Below are 18628 nucleotides of genomic sequence, written 5' to 3' on the forward strand. Positions count from 1 at the left end.
TCTGTTTCTTCACTTCAGCAGGTGGGTATTGTAGTTGTAAGAACACTTGATAGAGATCTTGTAGGTGTTTGTCTCTGTTTGAGGGGTTGGAGCAAATGTGGTTGTATCGTAGAGCTTGGCTGTAGAGAATGGATTACGTGGTGTGGTCTGGATGAAAGCTGGAGGCATGTAGGCAAGTATAGCGGTCAGTAGGTTTCCGGTACAGGGTAGTGTTTATGTGACCTACGCTTATTAGCACCGTAGTGTCCAGGAAGTGGATCTCTTGTGTGGACTGGTCCAGGCTGAGTTTGATGGTGGGATGGAAATTGTTGAAATCCTGGTGGAATTCCTCAAGTGCTTCTTTTCCATGGGTCCAGATGATGAAGATGTCATCGATGTAGCGCAAGTAGAGTAGGGGCATTAGGGGACGAGAGCTGAGGAAGCGTTGTTCTAAGTCAGCCATAGAAGTGTTGGCATACTGTGGGGCTATGCGGGTACCATAGCAGTGCCGCTGATTTGAAGGTATACATTGTCCCCAAATGTGAAATAGTTATGGGCGAGGACAAAGTCACAAAGTTCAGCCACCAGGTTTGCCGTGACATTATTGGGGATACTGATCCTGACGGCTTGTAGTCCATCTTTGTGTGGAATGTTGGTGTAGAGGCTTCTACATCCATAGTGGCTAGGATGGTGTTTTCAGGAAGGTCACCATTGGATTGTAGTTTCCTCAGGAAGTCAGTGGTGTCTCGAAGATAGCTGGGAGTGCTGGTAGCGTAGGGCCTGAGGAGGGAGTCTACATAGTCAGACAATCCTGCTGTCAGGGTGCCAATGCCTGAGATGATGGGGCGTCCAGGATTTCCATGTTTATGGATCTTGGGTAGCAGACAGAATACCCCTGGTCGGGGTTCCAGGGGTGTGTCTGTGCGGATTTGTTCTTGTGCTTTTTCAGGGAGTTCCTTAAGTAGATGGTGTAGTTTCTTTTGGTAACCCTCAGTGGGATCAGAGGGTAATGACTTGTAGAATGTGGTGTTGGATAGCTGCCTAGCAGCCTCTTGTTCATTTTCCAACCTATTCATGATGACGACAGCACCTCCTTTGTCAGCCTTTTTGATTATGATGTCAGAGTTGTTTCTGAGGCTGTGGATGTCATTGTGTTCTGCACCGCTGAGGTTATGGGACAAGTGATACTGCTTATGGAGTCTAATGTTAAGCAAAATAAATAAGATGGGACCTGATCTGACATGGCTCTGAGTAGCTCAACTCCCATTCAAGCATGTGAGTTCTGAGGATAGTCAGTATTTTGCAAAACTGAATTCTTAATAAATAAGCACAGACAGAATATAATAAAATATATGGATAAAATCCAGAAAATACATTATCTATAAATAAACATACTCTTACTGAAAATCGACTGCAATAAGACAGATATCATGAGCTTTAATATTGCCTCACTATCACCAATACGGAGACAGGATTATGTTCTCACCAATGTAGAAACATTCACATACTTGGGCAGCACCATCAACCAGGACGGTGGAACAAGCCAGGACATCCGGAACAAAATCAATAAAGCCAGGAACACCTTCAGGAGCTTAAATACAGTCTGGAAATCCTCAAAATACAACACCAAAACCAAACTCAAGATTTATCAGAGCTGCGTACTTTCAATGAGAAAGTATGACATATCCAAACTTTATTCCATAAAATCTGCCTCGGAAAAAATCCTCCACATCTTTTGGCCCAGAACAATCCTAAACCAAGGTCTATTGACACAATAGGATATAAGCATCCCATCATTGCCAGAAGATGTTGGAGATGGATTGGCCATGTACTTCGGATGGAAACTGATTCCATCACCAGAGCAGCAACAAGATAGACACTTGAAGGCAAGTGAAAACAAGGCTGACTGAAAACAACATGACGAAGAGCTGTGAAAGATGAGCTGTAAAAACCTGGGGCAGAGCTGGGGAACCATTGAAAGACTTGCCAGAAACAGACAGGAGTGGAGAGCTTTGTTGCTGCCCTAAACGCCAGAGGCATATTGGGAACATGATGATGATGATGATTACCTATACATTATGTGGCAGTCATTCTTCTACAAACAAAGTATTTATTTAAGAACATAAGAACCGCCATACTGGGTCAGACCAAAGGTCCATCTAGCCCATTTACTTATTTAACATTTTTCCAGAGAACAAACTCATATAAAATGATAAATGTGTTTAAGGGATCCTTTCTGACTTACAAAACGACATCTCTTAAAAACTCCATGGTGAATCCAAATGGAACTAAAAAACCCAAATTCTGCAGTCAAATACATCCACAAACAGCTACTTTGGTATCGATTTAGTTTTAAGTTTTGATTAAATGAAAGAAACATTCAAATGGATACTCACACGATATGAGCAAGATCAAGTGGCTTCTCTGGCTGTTCAGGAAATACAGGATGAGGTGGTTCTCTAGTGGGCACACAACCAAGAGATTTACTAATTGCGTGGCTCAGCTTCTTGGCAGGCGATTTCTGTTTTTTAAAGAAAGTCAAACAATGAGTAGATCAATCTGTGCAAAGAAAGAGCACAGACATTTAAACATATCCCACATTAGAAAATCTTTGTGTAAATACCATATCTAGCTGATTAATACAAAGTCATGCATCCAGTACAATTTAGACCCTGTAAACAGGGTGAGTGGCTGAATTAATCTCTACATTCCTATTGAGATGGAATTTTGAAAGATGATAGACTCATTCATTAGATTGCTAAATCAAGAAATATCCCAAATGTGAACTCTGACCTTTCTATCACGGTCACACCATTAGTCTTTGTCATGGTATTTCAGCTATTCAAAAGTGGCCTTTTGAGATATAATTTTGAAATTTGATACACCCATCAGAACCTGCCACCACTTCTCTCCCTTTAGAACACAGCAGGTGCTGCTTAATCAGAAGAAGGAAAGAAACTCTTAAGGATACTGTGACGGGTTGGATCACAGAAACCCCCTTGCAGGCTGCCAACTGATGTGCCAAGACTACTTCTGCTCCTGCTTTCCTGCTCAGTCAGCTTAGGACTTCAGTGCCCCCTGAGCAAGTCACATGTCCATGCATGACTGAGTTCCTTACCAGCCAAGCCACATTCCTGGGAAAGCTCAGATGTGGATTGGCATCTCCAAGTTCATTGTTGGCTTAAGGGCTTCTTGATTGGACACTTTTACTGAGAACAGTCTTTTCTCAGGAAGCTGACCAACTGCTTCACTAAAACCTACTTAGAATCAGACAAGTATACAACCAATATTCATAACTTTGAAAACAAAAAAGATACATGCATACAAATAGGATTAATAGATTCAGTAGATCATAACCTCTACAGAAACATGTTACATGGCATATGTAGCATAAAACATATTCCAGTTATGTCATATATATATACACATTCATAAGCATATTTCCATAAAGCCTTATGTGGGGGCACCATCACAGATACTTAGTCAAGTTCATCACAAGGGTGGACTATTCTTAATTATCAAAAACTACTATTTTTTTGTCGGTAGCAAACCTAAGAGGAGTACTGTCAGGGATAAAACCAAGTCACATGGGCTTTGCCCCAGAAAGACTGAAATGAAGATGATAGCTATTTGTGACGCTCTGTGCCCTGGGGGAAAACCCCACACCACCATGTTCATCCTTATAAAATGATTGTGTGGTATCCAATGTAAAGTTTGTCATGTCAGGTGTCTTCGGAAGGCTCCTATTGCACCGAGCATTATTGTTATAGTAATGATATAGGTTGCAATTTCATGAATATCGTTATGAGGCTGAAAATGTGTCCTCATGGCTTAAAGCAAGCCTACGCAAAAACTCTCCAAGAGCAGAGGGGCACTTCACACCTCACTGGGGCATGTATGGGACAAACCCGGCCCAGCTCACAGGAACAAAGGACACTGGCCTAGGCAGTAACAAAGGATCTGTTGGACTCATGGCTTAAAGCAAGCCTAGGCAAAAACTCTCCAAGAGCAGAGGGGCAGTTCACACCTCATTGGGGCATGTATGGAACAAACCCAGCCCAGCTCACAGGAACAAAGGACACTGGCCTAGGCAGCAACAAAGGATCTGTTGGACTCTCAAGTGAGTCACCCCCCTTCTTTTGGTCAGTTTGGAACTGCTGTCATGTATGAGCTTTGCAAGGATGGGTGTCACCCTGTCCCCAGTTAGGAAGTCATATTTGGCCAGAAAGGCCTGCCAATTAGCCACATGCAAATGTGGAGTTGGAGAGGGGTACAACTTTCTTCAAAATAGTTCAAGACATGTGGGGTCCTTGTCCTTCGGGTACTCTTCCTTGACTTACATTTCTCTTGTATCGCCAACATGACTGAGGAGCCTGGGTTGGGGCACGTAAAGAAGTACACATATCTCAGTGTAGGTACTTGGTACCACTTCCCGACATGCTTCACGGTGGGATTTATAGTGGCCAGCATCTCCCATAAGGCCTTAGCTAGGTCAAGCCTGCCTCATTTATGGGAGGAGAGATCCTGGCTGGACCAAATGCTGACAAGATGTCAGCTTGTGGAATTTCTCTGATATTATGGTTGCGTATCTCTAGAGTCTCAGCAATCCTCATAAAGAGCTTCTGTGATGATTTGAAGTCATCAAGTGCCAGTACCAGTGCTCAGAATACTGTTTCATCAGGAGATGAAGATGAGAGTCATTTGATGGTAATACAGAGAGCTGGTGTTGCTCCACCCGTTCATCTTGGAGGGGTAAAACCCAGAAAATGAGAAGGGTTTTTCTCTGATTATCCAGGCAGAGGGAGACTTGGCCTTGTGCTTTTAGCTTTCACATCCTACTCTTCCCTAAAACGGAATGAATTCTAAGAGACCCATGCAGTCAGTTCCCATATTGTCTAGGGTTATACAGTATAGCATGCAAGTCCAAGAAGTGCTGGGGAATGTTGACCACCGCACTTGTGACAATAGACAGCCTAGGTGTTAATATTGTTTTGTATATAAAGTAACTGCGTATATATACTGTTTTGTATATAAAGTAACTCTAGGGTACAGATGTGGGGACCCGCATGAAAGACCCCCTAAGCTTATTCTTACCAGCTTAGGTTAAAAACTTCTTCAAGGTACAAACTTTGACTTGGCCTTGAACACTATGCTGCCACCACCAAGCATTTTAAACAAAGAACAGGGAAAGAGACCACTTGGAGACGTCTTTCCCCAAAATATCCGCCCAAGCCCTACACCCCCTTTCCTGTGGAAAGCTTGATAAGAATCCTCACCAATTTGTACAGGTGAACACAGACCCAAACCCTTAGATCTTAAGAACAATGAAAAATCAATCAGGTTCTTAAAAGAAGAATTTTAATTAAAGAAAAGGTAAAAGAATCACCTCTGTAAAATCAGGATGGAAAATATTTTACAGGGTATTCAGATTCAAAACACAGAGGATCCCCCTCTGGGCAAAACCTTAAAGTTACAGAAAACAGGAATAAACCTCCCTCTTAACACAGGGAAAATTCACATAAAACAAAAGATAAACTAATTCATCTTGCCTGGCTTACCTCTACTGGTTGCAATATTGGAGACTTGGATTAGGATGGGTTGGAGAAGATGGATTTCTGTCTGGCCTCTCTCAGTCCCAAGAGAGAACAAACATGTAAACAAAAAGTACAAACAAAAGCCTTTACCCCCCCAAGATTTGAAAGTATCTTGTTCCCTTATTGGTCCTTTGGGTCATGTGGCAGCCAGATTAGCTGAGCTGCTTAACCCTTTACAGGTAACTTAACAGGATGTTGCCTCTGGCCAGGAGGGATTTTATAGCGCTGTATACTGAAAGGTGGTTACCCTTCCCTTTATATTTATGACAACCCCTAAATCCAGTTGCCTATGACACACTGACATGGGTAGTCAGAGATGCTGGTAGGGAGAGTGACCTCTTCCTCAAGTGAGGCAGAAACCAGATTTTTGATTCATGGGCCACAGTGGCATAGTGTATGAGTAAGTTTGGTTCACTGGGTTTTGACTAGTCCAGAACCAGCCTCCATTGGGTCGGCCTGGGCATCTTGGGAGGAGTCATTTTTCGGCACCAATTCTGGGGATGATGGTGCCGGGGCACTCCACACCAACGAGGTCGTGCTGGGTCCTCTGACCTGGGGGGGCCAAAGAGCTGCCTCCTTTAGGAGGACCTTAAACCACCGTTCCCTCTCTTTAATAGTTCTGGGATGGAACTGATGGCAAATCCTACATCTGTCCTTTTGGTGATGTTCCCCATGGCACCTTAGACAAGAAGTGTGGAGGTCACTCTTTGGCATGCGCTTAGCACAGATCTCACAGGTCTTGGCCCGGAGACCGTGGCATATCCCAGTTCCAGGGAGTTGGAAGTGGGTGGGGGGAACCCCCAGCTGACTAGAGAGAACTATATACAAAAAATGGAGATAAAAGCACTTGCTAAGCAAGGGCTATGGTATGTTCTAGCTAACCGTCACTGGCAGTAAGAAGGAACTGAGGAGGTAGCAGGTTGGCAGAGCTCTATATTAAGCTCCATGAAGGCGCGACTCCTGGGGGCACCCAGGCCGACCTGACGGAGGCTGTTATGGGAAAAATCTTCCAGCTACCATACACATGTGCATGCATGCACCTCATTGGAGTGGACATGAACAAGCACTCAAAGAAGAACTGGCATTTCTACAGCAGGTGCTTTGGCACTGATTGCTGTATTCTAGTTTTCCCCTGGGCTCATTCTCCATGTTCGGCGTTGATGCAAAGATGTGCACCACCAGGGTGGTGATTAGCACTGTCAGGGTCTCTTGCATCATAGGCCACTCCGTCTTCTCAGCCTTTGATGTTGTGTGAGGTCTGGTGGATTTATCTACTGAAGCTTTGCATTTTTTATCCTTATGGGGACTCACTGGATTCCATCTGGAGTTCTCTGCCTCTGTGTTTGGAATGGCTCCTCTCGGTGCCGGACTTTGACATTGAAACTGTTAGTGCCCATTTTGATGTCACTGAAGTTAGGGTAGGCATCAGTGCTAGAGGTGCCTATGTTGGTGCCTGGTACTTGGCACCATCTTCTCTGCACTGGTCTTTGGTATAGCTCTAGCAGAATCTGGCAGACATAGCAAGCACTTTGGATGACAGGATTAGAATTCAAAACAGCCTTGGAGTACAAAGTACTACACTTAAGAAGGAAAAATCAAAGGCACAGCTACAAAATGGGAAATACTGACTACTCAGTAGTACTACTGTAAAGGATCTGGAGATTATAGTGGATCACAAATTTAGTATGAGCCAACATTGTGATGCAGTTGAAAAAAAGACAAATATTCTGGGGTGTATTAGCAGCAGTGTGGTATGTAAAACATGGGAGGTAATTGTCCCACTCTACTCAGCATTGCTGAGGCCTCAGCTAGAATATGATGCCCAGTTTTGGGTACCCCACTTCAAGAAAGTTGTGCACAAATTGGCGAGAGTCCAGAGAACAACAACAAAAATGATGATAGGTTTAGGAAACCTGACCTCTGAGGAAAGGGTTAAAAAACTGGGTATGCTTAGTCTTGAGAAGACTTAGGGGGGAACTGATAATAGCCTTGAAATGTGGAAAGGGCTATTATAACAAGGATAGCAATTGACCACTGTATGTCCACTCAAGGTGGGACAAGAAGTATTAGCTTAATCTGCAGCAAGGGAGATTTATGTTAGATATTAGGAAAACCTTTCGAACTATAAAGACAGGTATGCACTGAAATAGGGTCCTGAATGGGAGGTTGTCAAACCTCATGCATTGGAGATTTTTAAGAATAGGTTAGACAAACACCTTTCAGGAATGGTCTATGTCAGCAGTTCTCAATCCGTGGCCCACATGCAGCCCATTTAGCTCACAGCTGCAGCCCACCTGAGTGCTAAAAAAAAGTTCAAAATTTGCCTCTCTGGTCTGGCAGGGCCGGAGCTGGCTGAAGGGGAAGATAGCGTCTTGCAGCCTGCACCAGTGCTCCTGCTAGCACGGGCCTGGGGAGTGCTGCTGGTAGGAAGGGGACGGGAGAGTGGGCCTGTTGGTAGGTTTGGGTACGGGGGAGCTGGGAACTAGGGATTTGCTGCGGTGCTTCAGCAGCCCTAGGTTTTAGGCGGGGCTCCGTTCCTGGCCCCCCTTCTCAGGTCCTGGTGGCCGGCCCACGCTGGCTGCTTCCCTCCTGGCCCATTGCTGGGGGTCCCGGCTGCCCGTCTGCGCACTGTGGCACTCAGGGCTCAGTTGCCCATCCCTGTGCAGCAGCTCTCAGGGTCCGGATCTGGCTGCTGCCTGGTCCTGTGGTCTGGCTGCTGGCTGCTGCCCGGCCCCACACGGCAGGCTCTGGCCACCCGATCCCATGCCCAGGGCTCCGCTCCTGGCCCCACTCTTGGCGGGGGCACTGGGCATGGGGGACTGTGGGTGGTTTGGTGGCAGGGGGCCTTGTGGTACTCAACCTGCAGCCCATGTAACCCATTGTTGTCCGCATATATGGCCCACAATGTGAAACAGGTTGAGAACCACTGGTCTAAAAATATTCTGGTCCTGCCTCAACCCAGGGGGCTGGAACTGATAACCTCAATGTACCTGCCCTTACATATCTATGATTCTATTATCATCTCTAGGACGACAACTTCTCCTAAAAACACTGCAATTTATAATTGCAACTCATCCCCCGGATACTATTCCTTAAATATCTGACTTATCACAGGAAAGTCTATATGCAAGCTCCATTTTCTGGAAGCTGAAGAGGCTCACGCAACACACTGTCAACCTGTGGAACGCCTTGCCAGAGGATGTTGTGAAGGCCAAGATTATAACAGGATTCAAACAAGAACTAGATAAGTTCACAGAGGATAGGTCCATCGATGGCTATTAGCCAGGATGGGCAGGGATGGTGTCCCTAGCCTCTGTTTGCCAGAAGTTGGGAACGGACAACTGGGGATGGATCACTTGATGATTCCCTGTTCTGTTCATTCCTTCTGGGGCGCCTGGCATTGGTCACTGTTGGAAGACAGGATACTGGGCTAGATGGACCTTTGATCTGACCAGTATGGCCATTCTTATGTATAAGGACCTTTATCACAATTTCCACAAGACTGTTCTGAAGACAACTGTCCTAGTTAAAAAGAAAACTATAATTGCAATCAAACAAGATTTTTTTCTGCATCTTTTTGTCATGAAAGGTGCTTTTCACATATGTGGATGTGTGACACCAATGCCATAGCCATTCTACCCTATAGAGAGTGAGTGTTGCTTCCTGTCACAAACAAATGAAATTCTGTTCTTTCAGGGATGTTCCTTCCCTCTTGAGAATGTCTGAGAGCACTTTCTAATTGTATGGGGATTATGCACCTCTGATGATTATAAGACCTTACCATTTTCAGCATTCACATCAAAATAATTGGAATATGTTTGTAAGTAATTCCTTCTGAATATTCACTGCTGGAAGGGAGAACATTGTGATCCACTGAATCACTTTCATTAATTAGAACTCTACAACTTAAAACAAAAATCATCACAATGTGGAATGTGCAGCATCTACAAGTTGGCAAGGAGCTTCTTTCTCAAGCAGTGTGTATTTCTGTTAAATGGGTTACATAAATATTGAGTGGTGCCTTGGTCAGATTTAGGACTACAAAGATTTATGTAGTAGATCTCCATCTGTTTGGGAAGAGAGAACCTGGAGTAATTTTCCTGCTTGATGAATATATGTATGTATATAAAGCACTCAGATACCATGGTTATGGAATAAAGACCTAGATAGGTGCATGTGACTGCATTATCCATTGATTAAATGACTTTTCAGTCAGATGCCACTTGACAAAATCATTTTTATTGTTACATTTTAGTTTATTACAAAACTGAGCCCAGTATCCTGTCTTCTGACAGTGGCCAATGCCAGTTGCCCCAGAGGGAATGAACAGAACAGAGAATCATCAAGTGATCCATCCCCTGTTATCCATTCCCAGCTTCTGGCAAACAGAGGCTAGGGACACCATCCCAGCCCATTCTGGCTAATAGCAATTAATGGATGTATTCTCCATTAATGTATCTAGTTCTTTTTTGAATCCTGTTATAGTCTTGGCCTTCGCAACATCCCCTGGCAAGGAGTTCCACACTTGACTGTGCATTTTGTGAAAAAATACTTGCTTTTGCTTGTTTTAAACCTGCTGCTTATTAATTTCATTTGGTCACCCCTAGTTCTTGGGTTATGAGAAGGAGTAAATAACACTTCCTTATTTACTTTCTCCACACCAGTCATGATTGTATAGACCTCTATCATATCCCCCCTTAGTCGTCTCTTTTCCAAGCTGAAAAGTCCCAATCTTATTAATTTCTCATACGGAAGCTGTTCTATACCCCTAATCATTTTTATTTCCCTTTTCTGAACCTTCTCCAAATCCAATATATCTTTTTGAGATGGGGCTCCCACATCTGCACACAGTAATGATTCCCAACATTCTGTTTGTTTTTTTGACTGCCATTGGACATTGAGTGGATGTTTTCAGAGAACTATCCACGACACCAAGATCTCTTTCTTGAGTGGTAACATCCAATTTAGACCCCATCATTTTATATGTATAGTTGGGATTATGTTTTCCAATGTGCATTACTTTTCATTTATCAACACTGAATTTCATCTGCCATTTTGTTGCCCAGTCACCAAGTTTCATGAGATCCTTTTGTTGCTCTTCTCAGTCTGCTTTGGACTTAATTATCTTGAGTAGTTTTGTATCACCCTCAAATTTTGCCACCTCACTGTTTACCCCTTCTTCCAGATCATTTATGAATATGTTGAATGGGACTGGGCCAAGCACAGACCTCTGGGGGACACCACTATTTACCTCTCTCCATTCTGAAAACTGACCATTTATTCCTACCCTTTGTTTTCTGTCTTTTAACCAGTTACTGACCCATGAGAGAACCTTCCCTCTTATCCCATGACAGCTTACTTTGCTTAAGGGCCTTTGGAGAGGGACCTTGTGAAAGGCTTCCTGAAAATCTAAGTACATTATATCCACTGGATCCCCCTTGTCCACATGCTTGTTGACCCCTCTCAGAGAATTCTAGTAGATTGGTGAGGCAGGATTTCCCTTTACAAAAACCATGTTGCTTCTTCTCCAACAAATTATGTTCATCTATGTGTCTGACAATTTTGTTCTTTATTATAGTTTCAACCCATTTGTCCAGTACTGAAGTCAGGCTTACTAGCCTATAATTTCCAGGATCACCTCTGGAGCCCTTTTTAAAAATTGGCACCTGTAGCGAGGCTGTCTGCCGCACCGGAGAGTGATAAGCCTCTCTGGATGCCTAAGTGGGCGGAGCCAGCGAACCCTGCGCCCGCCCCTCAGAGGTCAAGGCGCAGGACCGGAAGTATAAAAGCCCAACCCCAGAGCTCAGTTGAAACACAGCCATGGGAGAGGCCAGATGTATGAGGCGGAGCTCCCAGCTGGGAGACCACGGCGATCGGCAGCCGACCTGAGCCAATGCCTGATGCTAGCCCGAGTCCAGAAACACTGCCAAGCTTGCCGTTCTCCAGTTACCTGGAGGAGCCACCAAGCCAACCGAGCGCCAGTTGCTCTGAGGAGCCCATGGTGTGTGACCCCTTGGAGGACCCAGGTACCTCTAGAGAGGGAGGTAGGAAGTAGCCCAGGGGCAGCCAATGCTAGTCAGGTTGCAACACTGCCAGGGCCAATGTCAGTGTGTTGTAGTCAAGAACCCCACTGACATAGCAGAGGGTCTTCTGCCACTGCTAGGGCCCCGGGCTGGGACTCAGTGGAGTGGGTGGGCCGGCCTGCATCCCCCCATCACCCATCTCACGGGTAGAAGTCTCCCCCTCTCCCAGGCCGCTCGGAGCCAGGAGTCTGGGCTTTGCTATTGAACTCTCTGCTCAGCCCCTGCCTGAGAGCCCTGAGCTACTGACTGTTTGTTGCCCTGCCCTGACCCAGGGCCTGGGCTTTGCTATTGAACTCTTTGCTCAGGCAGGCTAGTTCCCTGACACACCTGACAGAAGTAGCGAGGTGTTCTGGTTCCCCGCCGCCTCAGAGAGTGACAACCCTGGCCGGACGCACCTACATTGCCAAATTAGCTATCCTCCAGTCATTTGTTACAGAAGCTGATTTAAATGAGAGGTTACAGACTACAGTTAGGTTTCAGAGTAGCAGCCGTGTTAGTCTGTATTCGCAAAAAGAAAAGGAGAACTTGTGGCACCTTAGAGACTAACAAATTTATTTGAGCATAAGTTTTCGTGAGCTACAGCTCACTTCATCGGATGCATTTGGTGGAAAATACAGAGGGGAGATTTATATACACACACAGAGAACATGAAACAATGGGTTTTATCACACACACTGTAAGGAGAGTGATCACTTAAGATGAGCCATCACCAGCAGCAGGGGGGGAAAGGAGGAAAACCTTTCATGGTGACAAGCAAAGTAGGCTATTTCCAGCAGTTAACAAGAACATCTGAGGAACAGATCTGTCCCCTGAATAGATATAGATGAATAGATGTAAGCCAGTCCTTGCTTACAGACAGCCCCCCCAACCTGAAGCAAATAGTCACCAGCAACCACACACCACACAACAGAACCACTAACCCAGGAACCTATTCTTACAACAGAGCCCGTTGCCAACTCTGTCCACATATCTATTCAAGAGACACCATCATAGGGCCTAATCACAGCAGCCACACTATCAGAGGCTCGTTCACCTGCGCATCTACCAATGTGATATATGCCATCATGTGCCAGCAATGCCCCTCTGCCATGTACATTGGTCAAACTGGACAGTCTCTACGTAAAAAAATAAATGGACACAAATCAGACGTCAAGAATTATAACATTCAAAAACCAGTCGGAGAACACTTCAATCTCTCCGGTCACTCGATTACAGACCTGAGGGTGGCTATCCTTCAACAAAAAAAACTTCAAAAACACCCTCCAACAAGAGGCTGCTGAATTGGAATTAATTTGCAAACTGGATACAATTAACTTAGGCTTGAATAGAGACTGGGAATGGATGAGTCATTACACAAAGTAAAACTTTCCCCATGTTATTTCTCCCCCCCCACCCCACCCCCCACTGTTCCTCAGATGTTCTTGTTAACTGCTGGAAATAGCCTACCTTGCTTGTCACCATGAAAGGTTTTCCTCCTTTCCCCCCCCCTGCTGGTGATGGCTCATCTTAAGTGATCACTCTCCTTACAGTGTGTATGATAAAACCCATTGTTTCATGTTCTCTGTGTGTGTATATATAAATCTCCCCTCTATATTTTCCACCAAATGCATCCGATGAAGTGAGCTGTAGCTCACGAAAGCTTATGCTCAAATAAATTTGTTAGTCTCTAAGGTGCCACAAGTACTCCTTTTCTTTTTGAGACTACAGTTAGTAGTCCTGCAATTTCACATTTCAGTTCCTTCGGAACTCTTGGGTGAATACCATCTGGTCCTGGTGACTTATTACTGTTTAGTTTATCAATTTGTTCCAAAACCTCCTCTAATGACACCTGCATCTCAGATTTGCTACCTAAAAAGAATGGCACAGGTTTGGGAATCTCCCCTCACATCCTGAGTTGTTAAGACCAATGCATGAATTCATTTAGTTTCTCTGCAATGGCTTTATCATCCTTGAGTGCTCCTTTAGCATCTCGATTGTCCAGTGGTCCCACTGGTTGTTTAGCAGGCTTCCTACTTCTGATGTACTTAAAAAAATTTTGCTATTACTTTTTGAGTCTTTGGCTAGTTGTTCTTCAGATTCTTTTTTGGCCCTGATAGGGTTAAAACCTGGCTGGAGGGCTGTAAGGAAACAGTCAATTAGGGCAGATGCTGCAGCCAATTAGGGCAGTGGCTGGAGCAGCCAATCGGGGCCCAGCCGGCCCATATAAAAGGAAGCTGCAGGCCAGAACAAGCAGTCTGCTGCAGGAAGCTCGAGGGAGGGGGCCAGCTTCCTAGAGGGCTGCTGAGACTAGCACCGTGAACAGGGCTGTTAGGGCTTGCAGTCCCGAGACCCTGGAAAGAGGGTGAAAGAGCCAGAGGCAGGAACCAAAGGCGCTGGGGCTGCGGGGAAGTGGCTCAAGGAACTGAGACAGACTGGTGGAGAAAGAAAGGAGGGACAGCGGGAAGCTGCTGTTTACAGGGTCCCTGGGCTGGGACCCAGAGTAGTGGGCGGGCGTAGGTCCCACCTCTTACACTCATCGCTGAAGAACCGGCCAGGCTATGGACTGCCAAGTCGCTGTGACTAGCAGCTAGACTGTTACGGAAGGAGTCCCCCAGAAGGGGAGAACCTAGATTGTGACACGGCTGGAGGGCTGTGCCACAAAGCAGAGGCAGTGAGACTGGAACTGCAGTGGGTCTGCAGGCGGAGACGAGGATGGGAGAGCCACCACCATGGGAGGGAACACCTGCTGACCAGAGCTAATTCCTGAACCAGCCAGCAGGAGGCGCCAGTGTGGTAAGAGACCCCGTGACAGGTATACATTTAAACTAAGCCTCTATGACGGTGTCTTTGAAATCCCTCCAAGCTGTATGGAAATTTTACTTTTGGCACTGTACCTTTTAATTTCTGTTTAACTAACGTCCTCATTTTTGTATAGTCCCCGTTTCTGAAACTAAATGATACAGCAGTGGGCTGCCACAGGGATGTTAAATTTAATTATATTATGGTCACTATTACCAAGCGGTCCCGCTATATTCACCTCTTGGACTAGATCCTCTGCTCCACTTAGGACTAAATCAAGAATAGCCTCTCCTCTAGTGGGTTCCAGGACTAGCTGCTCCAAGAAGCAGTCATTTAAGGTGTCAAGAAACTTTATCTCTGCATCCCATGCTGAGGTGAAATGTACCCAGTCAATATGGGGATTGTTGAAATCCCCCATTATTATTAAGTTTTTTATGTTTATAGCCTCTCTAATCTCCCTGAGCATTTCACAGTCACTATCATCATCCTGGTCAGGTGGTCAGTAATATATCCCCACTGCTATATTCTTATTATTACAGCATAGAATTACTATCTATAGAGATTCTATGGTACAGTTTGATTCATATGATTTTTACTTCATTTGATTCTATGTATCCAGACCTACATGTACCTAGACAAACAGAGCCAGACTAACTGTCAGGGTATGTAGGACAAACATGTTACGGGACAATTTCTTTTATGGAGGAAAGTGGTAATTTAGGTACAAGTGACACCGAAGAAATTTTTTAAATTTAAAAATTAATTTGAAAAATTAGTCAAGCTTCTGTGAGAAAGTTATCAGTAACATCTAACTACTATGTAATGACCATGCACCTGGAGCCCCCTCCCATCTACAAGTTTGATGCATCTCAAAACCCCTTTCACTTTTTGGTGGTCTATAAACCTGTCCACTTCCTTTAATTTACTAAAAGCCATGTGGACATAAAAAAACTAAAATTGTGGAACTAACAAGATGTGTGCTTGCTTTTACCATTCAATCACATTGGTTTTTGTTGTTGTCTGTATGTTGCCTATGCAAGACTGAAAGTTCTTTGAAGCATGGACATTGTAGTAATCACTCTTTAAAATGCCTAGCAGACTCTGATGCTGCTAAACAAATATTACTTTTATGATCTGATATGTAAGTAGTAAACATTGAGTTACTTCAAAAAAAGCAAAAATATTTTTGGTTGAAAACAGGATTTGGAGGTTAATCTTTCATAAGCACTTTGTTTTATTGCTGCTAGTTCTGACAGGACCCTTCTGAATACCCAGTAACTGTAGAAATTACACAGGATGCAAATATTCCGAAAATTGAAAATAAGGAAGCAAACAAGTTTTTCAACTCAGGCACTAAGCAGACAATCTTGCCCACTTTCACTGGTGCTAAGGAAATTCTGCCAGAAAGCAAAGTGAATTATGTAGAATGTAATGTGATAAAAGAGAGCCAAGAAATTTAATGCTACAGATGAGGAAAAACTAAAGAAGAAAACAAAAGCATAGGATGATACAAGTAAAAGCATATTTACTTGCATTTTGGCTTTCAGTGGTTTAGTTCAATATTTCATATCAAAATACACAAACAAGGGAACCCAGGCAGACCCATCATATCAGGCCATGGTACTTTTACTGAAGGATTATCAGGACTCAAAGACACCATCCTCAAACCACTCACCACACAAATGGCCAACTTCCTCCAGGACATGAACAACTTCCTCCAGAAGCTTTGCAACATTAAAAACTACGCTCAGAAAACCATCCTTGCAACCATGGATGTCACCTCCCGAAACAACATGCCTCCCAATGATGGCATCGCTGTCAGTCTCAAATATTTACAAGATAATGGACAACAATCAGATATCCACCCTAAACACATCGCCACACTCATTCACTTCATCCTCACCCATAATAATTTTACAGTTAGTAACAAATACTTTGAGCAAACCATGGGAACAAGCAGGAGTACTAGAATGGATCCCCAGTATGCCAACCTCTTCATGGGCCACCTTAGGAAAGAATTTCTGGACAAATGCACTACAAACCCAATGATATACCTGAGATACATGGATAGTATTTTCATCCTCTGGACAGACAACCTAAACTCCCTCACAGATTTCCACCAAAACTTCAACAACCACCACACATCCATCAAACTCTCTCTAGAACAGTCCTGCTCTAGCATCAACTTCCTGGAGACTACAGTCAGCTTCAACAATGGGATGCTACAGACAACTATATACAAGAAACCCATAGATCACCACACTTACATTCACAGATCCAGTAACCAACCCAAACACACCAAGAAATCTGTTATCAGCAGAAAGGCACACAGATGCCACATAACATTCTCTGAAGAGAAAATCTAGCACTAACACACTAACAAATACCTTCACTAAACAAGGACACTCCACTAGAGAAGTAGATCATATCGTAGAATGGGCTACCCAAATATCTCAAGATAATATCCTTCAATACCCTCCAACTGCACATCCCTAGTTGTCACCTACCACCCCATACTGGAACCCATAGTTGATGGGGACCACACCTGAAAGCAATCACTCCCAAACCTCCTCTTCTGGCCTTCAAACAACGCCCCCCCCACCAAACCTTGCCAGGCTCATCACCACAAGCAAGCTTCCCACAGACTAGGACACACCAACTCAAAATGACACCAGACCCTGCCAGAACAAAGGATGCAAACCTGCAGACCATATCTCTGCTGCTATGATGATCAGTACTCCCACAACATACTTTTTAAGATCCCTGGGTCCTACACACACGTATCACAACATGTGGTGTATCTCATCCAGTGCACTAAATGCCTCAATATGTGGGTGAAACCAGACAAACACTACACTTCTGAATGAACTCGCACAGAAAAATGATAAAAGACAAAATCATCATCTCACCCATGGGTGAACACTTTTCACAAAATGATCACTCTATATCTGACCTCTCTGTCCTCGTCCTCAAAGGAAACCTGCACAGCACCTTCAAAAGATGAGCCTGTGATCTTACATTCATAATTTTGATAGACATTAAAATGATGGACTTAAACCATAAATTGAATTTTTATTATTACAACAATCTGTAATCTAATCCCCCTTTTTTTGTTCTATAACTGTAGAGGTATCAATGGGCCACTTTGCCTTGAATGGTCTCATAGAATATGTGTTGTTTACTTATGCCAAACAATCTGTTCCACCTTGTATTTAGCTGTGACACTATGAGGCCAGGTCTACACCCTATATTGGTCTAACTACGTCCACACCCCTGAGCGATGTAGTTATACCGGCCTAACCCCCTGTATAGACAGCGCTATGTTGACATGAGAGCTTGTCCTGGCAACATAGCTACCGCCTCTCAGGGAGGTGAATTAATTATGCCTACAGGAGAAGCTCTCCTGTTGGCGTAGTAGCATCTTCCCCAAAGCACTACAGCAGTGCACCAGTGGAGCTGCACCGCTGTAGCACTCTGTGTGAAGACAAGCCCTGAATATCTTTCCCAGACCGGAAGAAGAGCTTTGTCACCAGAAAACTTGTCTCTTTTACCAAAAAAAAGTTGGTCCAATAAAAAATATGACCTCACTCACATTGTCTCTCTAATATCCTGGGACCAACACAGCTACAACACTGCAAACATACTTCACATGAAGTCTAACACAGCTCTTGTATTTATTTGAACATGGACACAGTTTGCCATCTGCTGGGGAAAGAAACTATATACAATTGTACTGAATATGCCCCTCTTCACTTGGTTTTCAGGGCATTTGGCCAATATTGTTACAGTTAAGAATTTTATAGAATGAATTGCTAGTCACCTTTAAAAGATTTTATAGGGGACAGTAAGTGAGTTAATAATACAAAAGAAGGGTTTATAAGAGAGAAAAATGCTCATAGGACCCTATTGCAGCTATAAGAAGTCCAGCACAGGCAAACTCTAAATTACTTAGGACAGTGAGCGTCTCAGGACGGACTCTTTTTCTTATGTGTTTGTACAGTGACTAATACAATGGGGCCCTTGTCAGGGCCCAAGACACCACCACCGTACAAGAAAACAACTAAATTTACTTTTAGTTATATTATTAATAGGTTCTCAGTCCATTGGATTATAATGCTCTATAAATAATATTCTATTCTTCTGAAATAAAATGTTTTAGAAAGAACAAGGCATTACTGCACTGGAAAAGAGGCT

The 18628-nt window shown here is 44.1% G+C and overlaps 1 protein-coding gene across 29 annotated transcripts in view; it reads right to left on the reverse strand.

The window, feature by feature from the left end:
- The window catches only part of DTNB (dystrobrevin beta), a 412789-nt gene that overhangs the window by 228818 nt on the left and 165343 nt on the right, over positions 1–18628 (reverse strand). For all 29 annotated transcript variants that reach the window (XR_006279636.1, XR_006279635.1, XR_006279632.1 and 26 more), the window contains one exon: positions 2376–2500. Coding sequence is in view for 12 of the 29 variants with exons in the window: in XM_043509975.1 (XP_043365910.1) it covers positions 2376–2500 (125 nt within the window). In the remaining 17 variants the exon portion in view is untranslated. The remainder of the gene's footprint in view (positions 1–2375; positions 2501–18628) is intronic.

Source organism: Dermochelys coriacea, chromosome 3, assembly GCF_009764565.3.
Source record: "Dermochelys coriacea isolate rDerCor1 chromosome 3, rDerCor1.pri.v4, whole genome shotgun sequence".
Classification (NCBI taxonomy): Eukaryota; Metazoa; Chordata; order Testudines; family Dermochelyidae; genus Dermochelys; species Dermochelys coriacea.